Source organism: Cebidichthys violaceus, unplaced genomic scaffold (assembly GCF_023349555.1).
Source record: "Cebidichthys violaceus isolate CVI_PGR_0920_01 unplaced genomic scaffold, fCebVio1.0.p SCAF_234, whole genome shotgun sequence".
NCBI lineage: Eukaryota > Metazoa > Chordata > Actinopteri > Perciformes > Stichaeidae > Cebidichthys > Cebidichthys violaceus.
The window spans coordinates 36595-55289 of record NW_027176411.1 but is presented as its reverse complement, the minus strand read 5'-3'; the positions used below and the strand labels follow the sequence as shown (position 1 = coordinate 55289).

Here is an 18695-nt window from a genome sequence, read left to right as displayed (position 1 = left end):
TTTGAAAAAATCTGCTTCGCTGATTTCCCACCAAAACTGTTTTGGATATTCATGGTGCCCAGATGATTAAAACAAACATGTTCCCATGAGCCCTGAACCTCCTGGAGCATCATCACCTTCAGACCAAGATCTAAACTTTCCACACGAGACGAGGCAGAGAAACATGCAGAGATCATTCATGCCTTTTTGATTTTAAACCCTGTTGTGTTCCGTGTGATTCTCTGGACACACGTCACTCATTCATTCCTATCACTGCTGAGCCTCTGAGAGAATTATCATGATGCAGATGTTTACGTTCAGCTCTTCTGTGGTTCACTGAACTTTGCGATCCCGATGCTTTTTGTTCTTTTCCTGTTATTGGTTTTCCTGACGAGGCAGATTTCAGTCCCAGTTTCAATTTCACCGTGTGGATTTAATTTACCCCCCAACACCACACACACACACACACACACACACACACACACACACACACACACACACACACACACACACTGGATCTGCCACAACACATTGTGTGTGCGCCCTCAGCAGTGAGCCGCTTTTCCTTCTATCGTCTCTTATTTTTTGAAGTTTGAAAAGCAGATGAGATTCTCCTATTTTCATTTAGTGTCTGCTGTGAAGACTACTTCCTACTCGTCATTTCATTCGATGAACCAGAGTTGAACCCAGAAGCAGAGGTGAGGCTTCTCCTTTTTTTATATATATAATCCTTTCTTTCCTCTCCTAAATACCCAGAATGCTCTTCAGCGTAGCAGCAGAAGACTCTCTAATGAACGGGGAGAGGACAGCGCATCAGTAACGTCGGCCGCTCTCGTTCACTGTCCTTTTTTGGGACCCAAACTACTCTCTCCTGGTTTTTGTGGTCCATTTGTCTCTCCCCTTCCCCCCCCCTTCCCCCCCCATCCATATTGACGCGAGGCGCTTAACAAACGAGCCCAATAGTTGCTGAGCTGTTCCCTGCGATGGCGGCGGCGGCGGGCGGGCGGCGTCTCTCCAGGGTCACACCGGGGGAAGAGAGGATGGCTCGGGTTGCTGCGGTTCTTGCTGACCTATTCACTACCCGCCTCTAATGGGTCATATTTTAGCTCCCGTCGGCGGTGACAAATGGCCGCGCTCTAAAAGCCCCCGTCCAAGGTGCTGAAACCCGGTTGATCTACGACTGAGTCCCGCTGATAAATGCCTCCCATCAGTTTGCGCGTGACGCCGATTCATCACCCACCGCTGAGGTTTGTGTTGGGAATCCATATTGGATTTTTAATGAAAGGGAATATAATGCAATTCAAAGTCAATGGGTTTGCCAATGTCCTCGCTCTTTACACACACACACACACACACACACACACACACACACACACACACACACACACACACACAGTTTGAGATTGCATTGCATTTCCCTAACAGTGTTAGAGCACCTGCCTTGAAGGGCAGCTGCTGTAATTGTGTTTGTCTACAGCAGACCTCACACATTCTGCTGCCGTGTGATTCGGACAGGGACACAACGAGATTTATGAACCGCATCCATACGAATTAGTATTTTTGCATTTCAAAGAGTTCAGTTTGTTTCAGACAATGTTTCGTTGTAAAAGAACGTCCAAATTTAACGAGAACAGATTGTAGTTATAAGACACCACACAGGTTTAATGAAAAATGTATTCGTTCATAAAATTGTTTACATTATAGTCGACTTGATTGTACACTAGACTAACAATATATTTTTTTGTAAACTATCTTCGCTTGGCACCGTTTTAATGTAACACAGCAAAGAAAATGCTTTTTTTTTTCTTTTTCTTTTTTTTTTTTGCAGACATCAAAGCCGTCTTCAACAAAGTCCTTAAGACAGAAGAGTTCCTGTGCTGTGCTTCACTCTGGTAGCACTGCATGAATGACCAGTAGCCATGTAGATTATAGTCAAGGTATCTGCCTGATTAAGCTCGTTATAATGACAGTTTGAAATACAAAATAGTCTCTGCTTTTCGCCATTTATGTAAATGTTTGGGAATGTTCCTCTGATGCCGCCCAGCTTCAGTTCCAGTGCAAAGTGTCCCATCAAAAGTCTTTGAACAGAGGGCTCGTAAATTACATTGTCCAGCGTCCATCACTCTCCATCTTCGCTTAATCCCAAATTGCTCTTACAGACAAGGACATTTTTTACATGGAGTCATCCCGTAAGTCTATCACGGTGGCCCTCACCTTGATCCCAGACACACCGAATTCCAGGAAAGAAGAAGAAGAAGAAGATGATGAGGAGGAGCAATGAGTGCTGGGAATCAGCAGCGCCTCAGCCGGGTCTGCTGTCAGTTTCCTGTAAAACACTTGGCTGTACAGAGACGTGTAGATGACGGAGCAAGCCACGGCAACCACGATGAAAAACACAGCGCAAGAAGCCATCACGAGGCCGTCCCAGTTCTCGGTGTTCCCTCCCGGGGTCGCTGCTGCCTCCTTCGTGGTCACATTGACACAGTCCCTGCTGTATCCAGGCTGTGCTGCAGTGACCTGAACGCAGACCCGGTAGCAAGTGGAGGGCTTCAGCTGTTTGATGTGGTACTCTTTGACATCAGCGGGGAGCCTGGCGGTGAATGGCATGAAGAGGCCGCTGCTTTCGTGGGCTAAAATTGACCAATTTAGACGTGATACCAAACCCCCGGCGCTCTCCCAGGAAACCCTCACAGAGTGAGACTGGACCGATGTGACGTACACCTGTAAAGGTTGATTTGAGCGCTGGGCGGCGTATCCGTCCACAGCGACCATCACAGATTTGAGGTCCGCCCCGACCAGATTGTGGGCGATGCAGGTGTACGATCCTGCTTCCTGCTCCGTGGCATCGTAGATGTCAAAGGTTCCCTCGGGGTGCATGTAGTACTTGTCGGACACGCTCCCGGGTAGCACCCTGTCACCCGACGGCGTCACCCAGAAGATCTCAGGCTCTGGTTCTCCGAACGCCCGGCAGTGCAGCGACACAGACCTCCCTTTGCTGACGTCGACCCGATCCGGGAGGCTCCCGGGTGAGATCAGGGGAAGGCAGATCTCCGTCATCTCCCTGAAGTGCACCTGTCGGACGTGCTGGCCTTGGTACTCAGGAGGCTCCACGCAGAACAGGGAATCGGGCTCCATGAACCGAACGGCGGTCCGGTTCATGTTGACCCAGCGGATGACGCAGTCGCAGCGGATGGGGTTGCTGTGCAGGCTAACCTCTCGCAGGTTGGGCAGGGAGTCCACGGTGCCGCGGTGGAGCGCGCTCAAAGCGTTGCTGTTCAGCATCAGAGTCTCCAGCCTGGGGAGCTTGTGGAAGGCCCTGGGGTGGATGTAGGACAGCCGGGGATTGTTGGTGGCCTCGACTTTGGTCAGCTCCGGCAGGTTGTTCAGGGCAAAGCTGTCGATGGACACGAGCTCCGGCATGCTGTTGATGCCGAGCTCCTTGAGGTGCATCATGTCCATGAAGTCGCCTCTCTGGATCCTCTCGATGGGGTTCTTATTCAAATCCAGAAACTTTAAATTCCGCACTCTCGTCAACGCAGCTCGTGGGACTCGACTGAGCAAGTTGTCAAAGAATGAGATGCTCTCCAAATTCTCCAGGCCATCTAGAGCGTTGTCCGGCATTTCAGTCAAATTCATCTTGGCAAGCACGAGGCTCCGGAGGTTCGCCAGGGGTTTGAAGTTCATGTCTGACAGCTCAATGACGGGGTTTTCTCCCAACATCAATATCTCCAGGTTGGGCAGATGCTGGAACCACTGGCTGTTGATGCTTGTCAGTCGATTGGAATTGAGATGGAGCCTCAGCAGCCGACTCAGGCCCCGAAATGCTGCGGGGTTAATGGAGAAAATCAGGTTGTGGTTAATGTAGAACTCCTGGAGGTTGGGCAAGGAAGCGAGGCAGCTGTCAGACAGCTCCTGAATCCAGTTCTCCTCCATGTGGAGTGACAGCAGCCGGGGGAGAGACCCCAGACAAACATCGCTCACAGAGGAAATGTTATTCTGAGACAAGTCGATTTCAGTGATGTTGGCCAAGTAATCCAAGGTTTTCTCCACTTTAACGATGTTGTTTGTCTGCAGCAGCAGCACCTGTGTTTCCGAGGGGAGCGTCTCCGGCAGCACCGAGAGGCCCAGGTCGTTACAGTCCACGGTGGCAGCCTCGGCGTAAACAGAGCGGGGCGAGAACCAGGGTCGTACCTCACATCGACACAATGCTGGGCAACGAGCGGCCCCCTCTGAGGCCAGAACGAAAGCAGCCAGAGACAGCTCAGCCAGCAAACAAGCCACAACTGCTGTCTCCTTCATCTTGCCCCACCCCCTTGTATTCCCTTCAGCCAGTAATTGGCCCTTATGGAGTCAGCTGTTAGCGCCGTTAACTTCACAAATAAAAGCTCATTTGTTAATGCAGCGAGACAAGAGTGGATTTCCCGCCGACGCCTGGTCCCCCCCGAAGCTTTTTGGTCCCTGTTGCCTTTTCCAGCTCTTGGCAAAGAGAGGCGGCCTTGCTCAGTTCGGTCCGTGCCAGGTTGTCATGCGCGCCGGCGATATGTCACGGTCGGCGTATCCTTCAGGGAGCGGCGCTGTGCGGCAGAGGGGCGGTTGAGGAATGCTGTGGCTCCGGCTGCGGGACGAATCGCTCTGCCTTCCATCATTATTATCCTCCGTCGCTGTCACCCTGTGTCAGTTTCCATCTGCGGGGACAGGAGAGAAAGAAAAGTCCAATTTAACACCTTGCGGAAGAGCTATGAAGGCATATTGACATTTGCGAATATTGAAAATTATTAAGCCTTTTTCAGCCTCATTTGATTTTATCGCTTTCCTCGCACCGCCGGAATTGTAAGTCATGATTAACATGACTTTATGTGTGTTTCCTGACAGGTTTGAAGCAAAGACAACGGTACGTTTGAGTCTCTTTGTACGGCTGAAGGGCGAGAGAGCGGACTGGTGTTTTTGTATTGCTATTTCAGTCAAAGCAGTAAAATGTAAAGTGTCCTCGAAAACAAGGAGCTCCGAGATGATGCTCCAAAGTTTGTTGATTCAAGAGGCAAAACATCACGTGTTGTAATTAACCAACCTCTCTCCTGCTGTGAACGATGCACCTGTGCACACTTATCGTTGCACCTGTGCACACTTATCGTTGCACCTGTGCACACTTATCGTTGCACCTGTGCACACTTATCGTTGCACCTGTGCACACTTATCGATGCACCTGTGCACACTTATCGATGCACCTGTGCACACTTATCGTTGCACCTGTGCACACTTATCGTTGCACCTGTGCACACTTATCGTTGCACCTGTGCACACTTATCGTTGCACCTGTGCACACTTATCGATGCACCTGTGCACACTTATCAATGCACCCACACAAAAAAGCAGCCCGATGCACACAACCTCGAGGATTTGTAGAGGCTCCCAAAATATCTGTGGAAGTGAGCTCACCGCGGGTCTCGAGCTGCTTTTTTTAATTTATTTATTTATTTGACTGCATAATTCATGAGGCGCCGAATCAATGTTGTTGGTACAGGTGACAGGTCTACGGCGGCGGGGGCTCTTTTTTTTTTTTTTTTTTGCTTATGTCGACTGCACATATTGATGTTTTGATTAATTCGTGACCTTGAGTGCAGAAGCCACCGCTGAGTGTGCGACAGTAGATGAAGCTGTCGGGGAAGTTGGGAGCAGCTGATGAGGACGAGCTGAGACACTTCCTGCATATATCAGCTTGTTTATGGTCTGTTTGCAAAACTGAGAGAGTTCCTCTGGCACTTCATCCTCAAAGTACAAGAACTTTTACTAAAGCTTTGACCCAACTGTTTCCCTAAAACTACTTTTACTAATACCGTTCAAGTACTTCAATATACATATTCAATAGAAAAGGCCTGTATTATACATGTCGTTTTTACTTGTGGTGGTGAAGGAACAACAGTGAGGCTCATTGATGTGGTCTTTAAATAGTTATTTCTTTGGTCAACAACAGAGGCAGAGAAGAAGAAGAGATATCAGGCTTTGATACAAAAACTATATTTTTGAGGTAGCTGTGCTTAAAGGTGGAAGAATCGGTGTAGTGAGACCACAGTGAAGAAGTAGCCTGGTATTGTTATAGTGCAGCAAATACTCTTTGAGTAGTACAACCACAGTACTTCCCCAAACCAAAGTAGTGTTTGTTTGTCTGGTCAGAAAATACTCATATTGGTCACTTTCATTTAGTTTGGAGGACTGCGAGAAAGTACAGCAAGAAACTCTACTTTCACTCAAAACTTCTCTTCTGACAGTTTAACTTTTACTTAAATATAATATCTAACGCGGCACTTGAAATGGAGCATTTTACCTGTGTTCCACCGTGTTTCCATCAATGTACTTTATGCTCTTTTTGAAGTACCGCATTAAAGAAGCTGTATGGAAACAGCAAAAATTTGATAAAACTTCAAAAATTATGTTTTTTTTGTAGTCTCTTTTCAAAAAGAGTGGATTATGGAAACGCCTTTGTGGAATGAATTCTGACCTTTAACTCACATGACAGATATATATATATATATATATATATACTGTATATACGTATATATATATGTGTGTGTGTGTGTACATGTGTGTGTTTACTGGCAGATTGCCGCCATGGATACAGAGTAGCTAACGTGATGAAACTACACTTCACTCAGCCAAGTCTATTGGCTCAAAAGCAGTTGATGGAAACGCGCCTTGTGTACTTTGTCTTTAGCGACGGTTCAAAAGAATTCCCTTAAAGATCTCTCTGCAATCATCTGAGTGAAGCAACTCAAGCACATCTCAGCCGCTCCACGACAACAACGTTAGAACACACCGATCTGCCGTTTGTTTCTTACGCGGTCGCTTCAATCCCCAGCGTTCCTCTCGGCCCGCTCTCTTTTCTTTTCGCTCTCATGTAGCTCATTAAAAACGCTCGCAGGCGTCCGTCTCCTTCACCCCGAGAGAGCAGGAAGTCTACTGTATCTAACGTTCTAGGATTATGTAATTGCCCCTCCGCAGAGATGGAAACAACACGTTTGTGTACAGTATTTAGGCTACAACAAAAACAACGTGTATGCTAATGAAGCGAGCGTGGTTTGGATGTTAAACGGAGCGTTAAATGGTGGATGTTTTTCTCCTTCTTTTGGTTGGAAAGTGTGCTCTCATGAGACGCTGCTGTGCACTCATTTAATTTCTCCTGTTTAGTTACGAGATGCTTCCCTCTTATTACAAAGAGTCTGCAATGACTTCCCTCACACACACACACACACACACACACACACACACACACGCGGTTGCATAGAGTGGTGGCTGCCTTTCATGATTCCATGAATATAGATTTATGGGTGTATCTGTGCAGAATATGCTGATTCTCTGTCCAATTTTCCAGGTTTCAAATGTTGAAGTGTGCTTTTTTTTCTTTGCTTGAAAGCCAATTTTATGTAAATGAGATCCAGAGTTGTTTCTACGTTTCAGGATAACAGCTTCTCCTTGTACACTGAAATGTGACGACTGTAACGTAATTGGCAGCAGTGATTCATGTGCAGAACGGCAGGAGGAACAATATGTCCTGAAGGCAACATGAGTTCATTTCAACTACTATCATATATATATATATATATATATATATATATATATATATATATATAGAAAAGATAAACCTAACTCCATCTCGAATATCCTTTTCATATTGTGAAAACATCTCCTTCAAGTTGTTTGCCACAACAACGTCATGACAACAAGTAGAGTCATTTTAGACTAGACTTCTATACAACCAGAGGAGTCGCCCCCTGGTGGACACTAGAGAGAATGCAGCTCTAAGGAACTTCCTACAAGGCAGAACTGAAGGTTGCTGCCTGGTTTGCCTGGTTTGACCGATCATCCCTGTAAACCCCGCCCCTGAAGTTCCTCTACTTACCAGAAGTATCTACCTCCTGACGGGGGTCTTTGTCGGGGGGTAAAATGTCCCAGTAACTAATCGTAGAACCTGGTTCCTGCTGTCAAAACGCGGCTGTTGACACCGTTTGGTGGAACCTTTACCATCGTGTCTCCTCAGAAACCGTTGTCGGCGTTGATAAAAGATTCGCTGTGACACTTCTATCATCTCCAGTGGTTAGACGGCGGTCTTCATTTGTGATCCATCAGTTCTCTCTGCTCTGAATTCTATACAAGCAGAGGAGTCGCCCCCTGGTGGTTACTAGAGAGAATGCAGCTTTAACACGTGAAGTTTTGGATTCGCTCTTCAGGACCGGAGGTTGACTCCTGAGATCCACTACACCGGCTGGACCACGCTACGCTGGGATTGGCCCACAGGATTCTCTCCTCACAAAACGTCAGGACCTCAGAGGTCTAAGGACGTAGTCTGCGTTCATCTCGTTGCCTGAAGAAGAACCGGTCTCAGCTCCACCCATTCGCACAGAAAGAGAGAGAGAATCTCCCGTTGTTGTTGTTGTTGTTGTTAGGAGTATTTAGTGATGCATTCAATGAGCAGACCAGAGAGCAGCTCTCTGTAACCGGGCAGGACCGCCAGCTCAGGCACTTTAAGTGCAGAGTATTGACATTCTGTGAATGGATTAAATGTGAAATATGGATGTATATTCTGATACAGCAGAGAGAGGGAGAGGCCGAGGGCTCTTCGGTCTTAATGTGGCAGACGTCTCATAAAGTGATCCCACTCCGCCATGTTTTATTCAGCACTCACAGCTACAGGCAGCCTGCCGCTATCACGTCACGTTACAAACTAACACACTTTCCATTTCTTTTAACTGATGGATCACAAATGAAGACCGCCGTCTAACCACTGGAGATGATAGAAGTGTCACAGCGAATCTTTTATCAACGCCGACAACGGTTTCTGAGGAGACACGATGGTAAAGGTTCCACCAAACGGTGTCAACAGCCGCGTTTTGACAGCAGGAACCAGGTTCTACGATTAGTTACTGGGACATTTTACCCCCCGACAAAGACCCCCGTCAGGAGGTAGATACTTCTGGTAAGTAGAGGAACTTCAGGGGCGGGGTTTACAGGGATGATCGGTCAAACCAGGCAAACCAGGCAGCAACCTTCAGTTCTGCCTTGTAGGAAGTTCCTTAGAGCTGCATTCTCTCTAGTGTCCACCAGGGGGCGACTCCTCTGGTTGTATAGAAGTCTAGTCTAAAATGACTCTACTTCTCTCTTGATTTATTCCCTCAGTAAACATTGTAAACATGAGTTTATGGTCTCAATCTCTAGTTTACAGTCTTCTTCAATACAGCATGATGTTCATTTACTACATTATGCTCCATTTAGAGTCACACACACCATAAAGAGGGGATGATTTAGGGGCGAGGCTACACGCTGATTGACAGGTCTCTACCAGAGACGTATACGGCGTCTCTACGTCACTCCTCCTCAGTCCTAATATGGTCACTTCCTGTTCACTGGTTGCAAAAAAACAAGATGGCGACGGCCAAATTGCCGAAGTCAAGGCTTCAAAACGTCCACAAACCAACGAGAGACGTCACGACGACTCCGCCCACTTCTTACGAAACACACAGAGCCGCTGCTTCAACTCGTTCACCGCTTCATTCATAAAACAATTAACTTGATTTATCGATTTAGGATCCTCTCAGGACGAGATTAGAGCTTGTTCTCTTCGTTGCATTGATGTGATGTCATTCCTGTTCAAACATGTCATGGCCCTCATCGTAAAACATGACAAACAAAGTTTCATTGAAAGAAGCTCTGAATGTCAGAGCTGCAGCCCAAATCCAAAAACATGAGCTCGTCAATAACTGTTTTCTGATGCTTCATACTAAACTGTCTGTAATTAAAACGTATGTGAGTTATTAATATCTCTCCTCTCTGCAGACTGACGGTGTTTTGACCATCAGAGAGGTTTTTTATTTTGGCATCAGCTGTAAATGTTAGTTTAAGCCTTTAAGCCTTAGTCAGCAGGCTGCTGTCCACCTCCTCCACCTCCTTCACCTCCTCCACCTCCTCCACCTACCCAAACACCAGAAGATACCCAACACTCACTCTGACCTCCCCGTGGGAGAGAGAATACTGGATTATTTCCTTTTGAGGAAGAATTACAAAAAAAGTGCTTTTGACCTCTCAAGGACATCTCGCTCAATGTATTTGTAAAGCCGCTCCAGACGACGTTTAGATGTCAGACGTCTGCTTTCACAGCGAGGAGACTCTCCGTTACCTGAGAGACGTCCTCACAAGAGCCTGAACCCACCTGTGTTTACCCGACACACTCATTGTGTGAATTATGATTCACGTCCGTCATGAACAAAGGTGGAAATAGTGAGATGTTGTGAACACAAAGCATCCGTCTTTGACGCATTTAATGTTATCTCTCTTTAGTTTCTTTGTGTGTGTTTGATTAGATATATGTATATATATATATATATATAAACTTATAAATTAGTTGTTTTTTTCTTGAAACACTAATTCTGACTTAAACCTCAGAACTCAAATTATATTTTGTCATGTGGCCCGAATCCTGTTCTTTATACAAATATGTATTAACGTATTTCTCTTTTTTTAGTTAGTTGTTGCTTCCTTTTAATAACAATCAAAGGAAAAAGAATAAAAAAAAGGAAAATGAGAATCTTGTTCCTAACATAGTGCAGAAGTGAGGATCAAATATCACTGATTTGACTACAAAATACAATAATATATATATGTAATATTTCGGGCATTTTTTGTTGTTTTTTGATTAATTCAACGTCAACGTATTTTTTGACCCGATGTTTTATTAGAAATACTTTCACACAGAACTAGTATTACCCAGTGAAAAACTCACATTCTTTTGTTCCTGAACAAAGTCGATTTTTTCTTTCACACAGAGAATAAACATTCAATAAACATTCAAACGTACACTAACGCAGACCAGATCTTACCTTTCACAATAAAAGCCCTAGATATATAATATTTGTATTGCTGATTGTTATGACGTTTATACGACACAGTGATGTGTAAAGCACTTTCATTTAATACGTACTCTAACATGTTGAGCTTAGAGAGGAACCGGCTCAGTGTGGATTGGTTGAACTGAGCTGATCTCAACACTTCCACGTATTCATTTCATTTGAACATCTTTGGTCTTCCGTACTTACATAAATCATTTGTAGGAAAACACCTCTTCTCTCTTTGCCGACATTTTTTAGTTGCCAGTCTGATGGAACACGTTAATCTTCTGCTTTACAGAAAGAGGAAGTGCTGATTAAAAAACTAAATAAAGACGGAGCAGAGGAGGATTATTTCCTCCAGCAGCGCCGACAGCTGCAGTAAAACCTCAGCGTGAGACTCAATTAAGAGCTGGGTGACGTCAAAGCTCGGTCATCAGGAGGCAGTTGCTTTATATATATATATATATATATATATATATATATATATATATATATAATATATATATATATATAAAGCAGATGCTTTTCCTGTCTGCACACACATTACTGAGTACTTTACTGTGTGAACTCATGAGCAACACGGACCAGTGGAGATGTGTTTTATGTTCCTTCATACACTGTAAAAAATGTCTGTAGATCTTACAGTGAAAAACTGTTAAACCACGACAGTAAGAGACCGTTAATTCTGTTTATAAGACAGTGAAACACCGTTAATATATATACACATATATATCAGCCCAAACAATAATTTGTGTATTTATTTCTTGTAAAAAAAAATAACATTTTGTCACTGTTAATTGTACTAGACATTGTACTGATAACGGAAATACACCGTAATATAAACAATTAATACCGTAATCTTTGCATTTATTAGATTTAATTTGTTAATGTTAAATTTACGGACCATTGTGCTGACAACGGAAAGATAACATATTATACATTTAACAGCCAGCCCTGTATTTTTTGCATTTATTTGTAAAAACAACTGTGAAATGTATGTTTGCAGTATTTTTGCGTATATTACACACATTTTTTTACAGTGTATATCTGCAGGATGAGTCAGTTCAACTCTTTAGGTTTTAATAGTTTAAATGCAGGTGAGATTAACGGCAAGATGCTCTTGAACATCTGTTATGTTGATGAAGAGAGGAGGAATTATCTGCTGATCCATTGAAAATCCTTTTTCTCTGCTCAAAAATTGCATAGCCATACCAAAATGAGCATAGTTTTGCAACTAAGAGGTGTATTTTTATAGTTTTGGTGTTATAAAAAAGTGAGCACTTGTGAGATTTGTTCAGATGTGTAATTATCAGTATGTATGTTACTGGTTAAGACTAAATTAAGATGGCACACAGCACAAATTGAAAAATTTTAATTTCGCCTAAACAAAAAAGCAATTTCAGAATATATTTTTTTAGGAATGATGTAGCTGCAAGCTTTAAACCTCTCCCAGATCATAGCACAATATGTTAAGAGTCTCTCTGCAAAATTGTACTTTGATAAAGTGAAGCATTCAAAAATTAGAGAGATTTTAGTACAGAGAGGTCAGGCGAGGTCAACCAAAATGTAATTTTGTTCCAGCTGTTCCATTGTAATTTTATATACTATATAATTATATATTTCACTTCTTTTATCACTAATAGTGTTCAATCTATCCAAATACAGCAGTTTGGCATCAGTTTGAGAGAGTGTTAGCATTGAATGAATTATCAAAAAGTTATTGGCATAAATGTGGCGAGTGGGTCTGCCTAGGGGGCGCTACATGGATTTTGATATTTGGTAATATATATATAGGTTTGTCTGAGTTGTGTTTGGCGTTTGTACAAACAGCTGATGACTTTGTAGCGCAGGAGCTGCAGTTTGAGCAGCTATGCGACATCATTGCATTCGTTACTGATGAGTGGACTTGTTTGCTTTATGAGTGGGTGAATTTTTGGACCCGAGAGCCCCCACCGGTGGGGGCTCTCGGGTCCAGAAGGTGTTAAGAGAATAACTGCTGATGATAAAGGGATTGTTTTTATATATTATATAACAACATTGCTGTGTTCACCTTTGAGGTCATGATGACAGGTGTGACTCGCGAAAACTCTGATTAATAATAACTTCTGAATAACTAGGTCTGGATGCAATCTGGACTTAAACTGGAGCAGGTTGAGGAGTTCTATCTTCCATCTGTGCTGTTTGTTCTGGGATGTCTTTGTTTCTGTCTCGTCTGATTCAACGGTTTACACTTTAGATGTTAAATCTAGTCCGTCTGCTCAGCGGTGTGTTCACTGGTCTGACTGGGAGCTGTTGGCTTTCTTTACATCGAGAAAGAGGAAAGAAAGTTGTGAAGACATCGTTCATGATTTCTGTCATCTTCGTGACTTAAGAGATGTTATTTAAAAAACAGAAGTGTGGTCGTTGATAATCAAAATAAACCTTGTTTGAAAGCTGTAGAAGTGTAAAGTAGCAGAAATAAAAATACTCAAAAATACAAATATCTAAAAAGCAAGTGACAGAATAGAGAACAATGAAGGAGAGAAAAATCTAAACGGTTCAAAGGGTTCAATGAATGTGACTAATGTGGATTAGACTCTGGATCAATACGACCACATGATATTTTAAATCAAAGCATCGATGAGGCTCAGGTCTGCAGCACAGAGCCGAGACAGAACAACGTGTTCTCTCTTTAACTGATTTCACTGGCGTGAAACTAAAAAGGACGAGATCCCTAAAAACATCCAGATAACATCACCGGCTCTGCACTAAATCCCTCCTTCTCTCCTCCCTCCATCCGCCATCGATTTACCATTAAACCAGTCCCATGTGACTCTGTTCCCTCCTCCCCTTGTTAGCATCGCCAGCATCAGGATTTGCACTTAGCTTCCACTCCCACGAGTCACATTTCTCTCTTTAATCAGCAGCCGGTCTACTGTTAATTACCCTGACACACACACACACACACACACACACACACACACACACACACACACACACACAGTTTCACAGCGTGACCTCTGTTTGTTGCTTTGTGACTGTACATGTGTAGCTGGGTTTGTGTATCGACTCTGAGAGGTACGAAGTCTTTGGTATGAACCACGAGTTTCGTATTTTAGATGATCGTATCAAAACCTCATGAATCTCATGAACGGACTTTGAAAGATGAGGTCGGTGTTATTCTATACTTTTTCTTTTGTCATGAAACAACGTATCCTCATACAACGATATCTTATGAAAAAGTTACACGTTTTTTGTATGTTTTTCTACTAAAGTTCAACAACACAGAATAGACGTCCATCTTCACAACCTAGTTAGATTCAGGAAAAGATCGTTAAACGCTAAATTAAGTTTAGGAAAAGATCGTAAAATACTAAATTAAGTTTAGGAAAAGATCGTAAAATACTAAATTAAGTTTAGGAAAAGATCGTAAAATACTAAATTAAGTTTAGGAAAAGATCGTAAAACACTAAATTAAGTTTAGGAAAAGATCGTAAAATACTAAATTAAGTTTAGGAAAAGATCGTAAAATACTAAATTAAGTTTAGGAAAAGATCGTAAAACACTAAATTAAGTTTAGGAAAAGATCGTAAAATACTAAATTAAGTTTAGGAAAAGATCGTAAAATACTAAATTAAGTTTAGGAAAAGATCGTAAAATACTAAATTAAGTTCAGGAAAAGATCGTAAAATACTAAATTAGGTTTAGGAAAATATCGTAAAATACTAAATTAAGTTTAGAAAAATATCGTAAAATACTAAATTAAGTTCAGGAAAAGATCGTAAAATACTAAATTAAGTTCAGGAAAAGATCGTAAAATACTAAATTAAGTTTAGGAAAAGATCGTAAAATACTAAATTAAGTTCAGGAAAAGATCGTAAAATACTAAATTAAGTTTAGGAAAAGATCGTTAAATACAAAATGAAGTTTAGGAAAAGATCGTAAAATACTAAATTAAGTTTAGGAAAAGGTCGTAAAATACTAAATTAAGTTTAGGAAAAGATCGTAAAATACTAAATTAAGTTTAGGAAAAGATCGTAAAATACTAAATTAAGTTCAGGAAAAGATCGTTAAATACTAAATTAAGTTTAGGAAAAGATCGTAAAATACAAAATTAAGTTCAGGAAAAGGTCGTAAAATACAAAATTAAGTTCAGGAAAATATCGTTAAATACTAAATTAGGTAATGAAAAATATTTTTGAAATAATCATTATAATAATTATTTTCCACTTCTTTCTGAATCAAAATCTGCATCTGAAGAGAAACAGAGTCTGATTATTGATCCGTCAGAATCTATAAGAATCTATAACCAAAGCAAATCACCGGCTTTGAATTTAAATGACAAACCGAAGCCCATGACGTTGGTACTTATTGACGATGTTCTGATCCAAAGCTCACTCGATGCAGACTTCTCTATTTCTTCTGGAGGAGGTTCAGACCGCAGCAACAGTTTCAGATTAATAGTCTTTGTTAGTCTCAATCCATTTGTGAGCACTCCCACAATGAGACGATCCGAGCATCTGCATCATGATTTATGTGACAAATGAGTTTCTGTCAACATTTATTACAGACGGTGTTTGTTTCCCATGACGCATCCATCAAACAAAGAGAGGAAATATCGACGTTTAAGAGAAAAGATGTTTGAGTAAAACTCATCACACAGTTCTTAATAAAGAGGACAGAAGTCATGCTTAGCCCTGAGACGTGGTCGACACTTGAAGAAGTTTGTGTTTGCTCTAGTACCGAGCTTTAGCTTTAATATTAGAGCTGTGAAGATTAAATCAATTAGCTGTCAATTATTTAGTAAATAGATTAATTGGTTTGAGTACGTTTAATTGAGACCAAATTCTCTGGTTGCAGCTTCTTAAATGTGAGAATGTTCTGGTTTTTGGACATTTGAAGACACCATTGGGAAACACTGATGGACATGTCTCACCATTTTATCACCGAGAAACTAATAAGTGCAGTTTACGTTTTATAATTCAAAGTTAGTGGCTTTTTAAGAGGTTTGAAACGTTTAGGGCAAGATCTGATTCTAGATGTGATCTAGTTTTAATTACATGTTATTGACTTTATTCCTGCCAGAGGAAAATGGAAATTTATATCAATGCAAATTATGACATCATTTTTCAAAACGATCGGGGGGGCTGGTTGTCAGATAATTAAATGGAGTGACGGTAAAATACTTATTCTATAATAACTAGTAATACTACTACTAGTACTGTAGGTATTTAAAGTATTAACTATGAAGAACAGTGTTAACTTTAACATGAGCGCTACTTTAGTGTTGTAGTGTCGTCATCTTATTTTATCAACCAGTGAACAGGAAGTGACCACATCTGGACTGAGGAGGAGTGACGTAGAGACCTGTCAATCAGCGTGTAGCCCCGCCCCTAAATCATCCCCTCTTTATGGTGTGTTTGACTCTAAATGGAGCATAATGTACTAAATGAACATCATGCTGTATTGAAGAAGACTGTAAACTAGAGATTGAGACCATAAACTCATGTTTACAATGTTTACTGAGGGAATAAATCAAGAGAGAAGTAGAGTCATTTTAGACTAGACTTCTATACAACCAGAGGAGGTGGACACTAGAGAGAATGCAGCTTTAACTCGTGAACTGAGGTAATATAAAACTTGTTCTGCTTAGTTTAAGTACTTATTTTAAGTCCAACCTCGATGTTCTTCCTAAACCCAATGTAGGGTATCGGGGTTTTTTTGCACTTTCTCGTCAAATTGAAACGTCCTCAAGACGAGGTGTCGTTCATACGTCGTCCATGAGTTCATGTTGGTGTCCCTCTCTGCTGCTGCTGCTTCCTGAAGCTTCTCTCATGAACACTCTGAGAACCCCAGCAGAGGAGAAGAGAGGCGACGAGAGACCAGCAGAAGTTAGTCTGGAGAACCAGGAAGCTGACCGAAGCAGACCCGTTCATTCTGTCACCAGGAACCGTCCCGTCCTCGTCCGTGACGTGAAGACAATAAAGGAGCCGTGAGACTGAGAAGTCACGCGACTGAATGACCGGCTGAACGCTGCCGTGTGACTCCAGGAGCTGAGCGCTCAGTCGGGGTGGAAACCTCCAACGTGCGCACTTAAAGAGACGCCTTCAGTGTTAGCGACGAGTGTTTAACACAGCAGGAGGAGCAGAGGAGCAGAGGAGCAGAGGGAGGTGTTTGCGGTAGTGACCCGTCCTGACTCCTGTTTATCCTCGTCTTCTCTCTTTCACCTCGTTAGCGCTCCGGAAGCGTCACCGGTGGCTCCGGCTTCCTGGGGGACACGGAGCCTGTTAATGAGATGTCTCCGGGTTTAGGACATGGGTCTTTACCCCCCCCCCACCCCCCCCCCCCCCCCCCGTCTCTGGGTCTGTTGCTGCCTCTGTCTCTGACTTCAGAGGGTGAACCTGTGGAGCGACACCGATCTCCTCTCAGCTGAACGGAGCTGCAGCGTCCTCCAACGCATCTCAAAAACCTGCGACAGAATAATCCCCCCCCCCAACCAAAGCCTCCTGTTATTCTTTTTCCCCTCAGCTGTCAGAACCGCAGGCTGAAGGACTACCGCAGTCCTCCCCCCCCCCCCCCCCCACACACACACACACACACACACACACACAGCCGTACAGCTGGAACACTCACCAGTAGAAGCTCTCTCCATCACGTCCCATGCAGCAGATATTCAGCAGGTATTCCTGGCATGGCTGCAGCAGTGTGTGTGTGTGAGTGAGTGTGTGTATGTGTGTGTGTGTGTGTGAGTGAGTGTGTGTATGTGTGTGTGTGTGTGTGTGTGTGAGTGAGTGAGTGTGTGTGTGTGTGTGTGTGTGGGTTAAGGCGTGCAGCGCTGCATGTTAACATCCAGCAGCAGCTATTTTCCCGTTTTCCTTGAGTATCTCCAAGAAGCTCTCTTTCCCTCTGAACAGAGACAGAGACGAGGAGAGAGAGACACTCTGGTAGAGACTGAGAGGGAGGGAGGGAGGAGAGGAGAGAGAGGGAGGAAGAGGAGGGAGGGAGGGAGGAGAGGAGAGAGAGGGAGGAAGAGGAGGGAGGGAGGGAGGAGAGAGAGGTAGGAGAGAGAGAGAGGGAGGACGAGAGAGAGGGAGGACGAGAGAGAGGGAGGGAGGCGAGAGAGAGAGGGAGGGAGGAGAGAGAGAGAGAGGGAGGACGAGAGAGAGGGAGGACGAGAGAGAGGGAGGGAGGCGAGAGAGAGAGGGAGGGAGGAGAGAGAGAGAGAGGGAGAGGAGGGAGAGAGAGAGAGAGAGAGGAGGGAGGGAGGAAGGGAGGAGGAGAGAGGGAGGAGGGAGAGGAGGGAGGAGGAGAGAGAGGGAGGGAGGAGGAGAGAGATGGAGAGGAGAGAGAGGGAGGGAGGAGGAGAGAGAGGGAGGGAGGAGAGAGAGAGAGAGAGAGATCAGGAATTAATAGAAGAGAGAGAGAGAGAGAGACACTAGGAGTGAATGATGTGATGTGTTTGTCGTTCCTCCATCCTTCTTCTCCTCTGCTGTTGGAGAGGAGATCATCCATCACTCTATTACACACACACACTCACACACACACTCACACTCACACACACACTCACACACACACACACACACTCACACACACACTCACACTCACACACACTCACACTCACACACACACTCACACTCACACACACACTCACACACACACACACACACACACACACACACACACACACACACACACTGATACGTTCCAGTTCCCCAGAGACCGGCCAATGAGTGATCAGCTCTACAGCTGAGGGGAGAATCCAATTGGCTTAGTGAGCTGTCAGTCATGATCCCCTGTATCCCCACGGCAACGGGGGGGGGGGGGGGGTTGAAGAGGAAGAAGAGGAAGACGATGTTCATATTT

At 43.7% G+C, this 18695-nt stretch overlaps 2 protein-coding genes across 2 annotated transcripts in view; one reads left to right on the top strand and one right to left on the bottom strand.

The window, feature by feature from the left end:
• Window positions 1-663: 663 nt before the first annotated feature.
• The window catches only part of LOC137878802 (mitochondrial inner membrane protease subunit 2-like), a gene marked incomplete at its 5' end in the record, with an annotated part of 33727 nt that continues 15695 nt past the window's right edge, over window positions 664-18695 (top strand). Inside the window, one exon of the mRNA XM_068719230.1 lies at window positions 664-677. Coding sequence (XP_068575331.1) covers window positions 664-677 — 14 coding nt within the window. The remainder of the gene's footprint in view (window positions 678-18695) is intronic.
• Window positions 1615-17807, bottom strand: LOC137878804 (leucine-rich repeat neuronal protein 3-like). Its single transcript, XM_068719232.1, has 2 exons — window positions 17466-17807; window positions 1615-4664 (listed from the first exon to the last, which is right to left on the bottom strand). The coding sequence occupies exon 2, from the start codon at window positions 4276-4278 to the stop codon at window positions 2152-2154; it is 2127 nt and encodes a 708-aa protein (XP_068575333.1). The 5' UTR covers window positions 4279-4664; window positions 17466-17807; the 3' UTR covers window positions 1615-2151.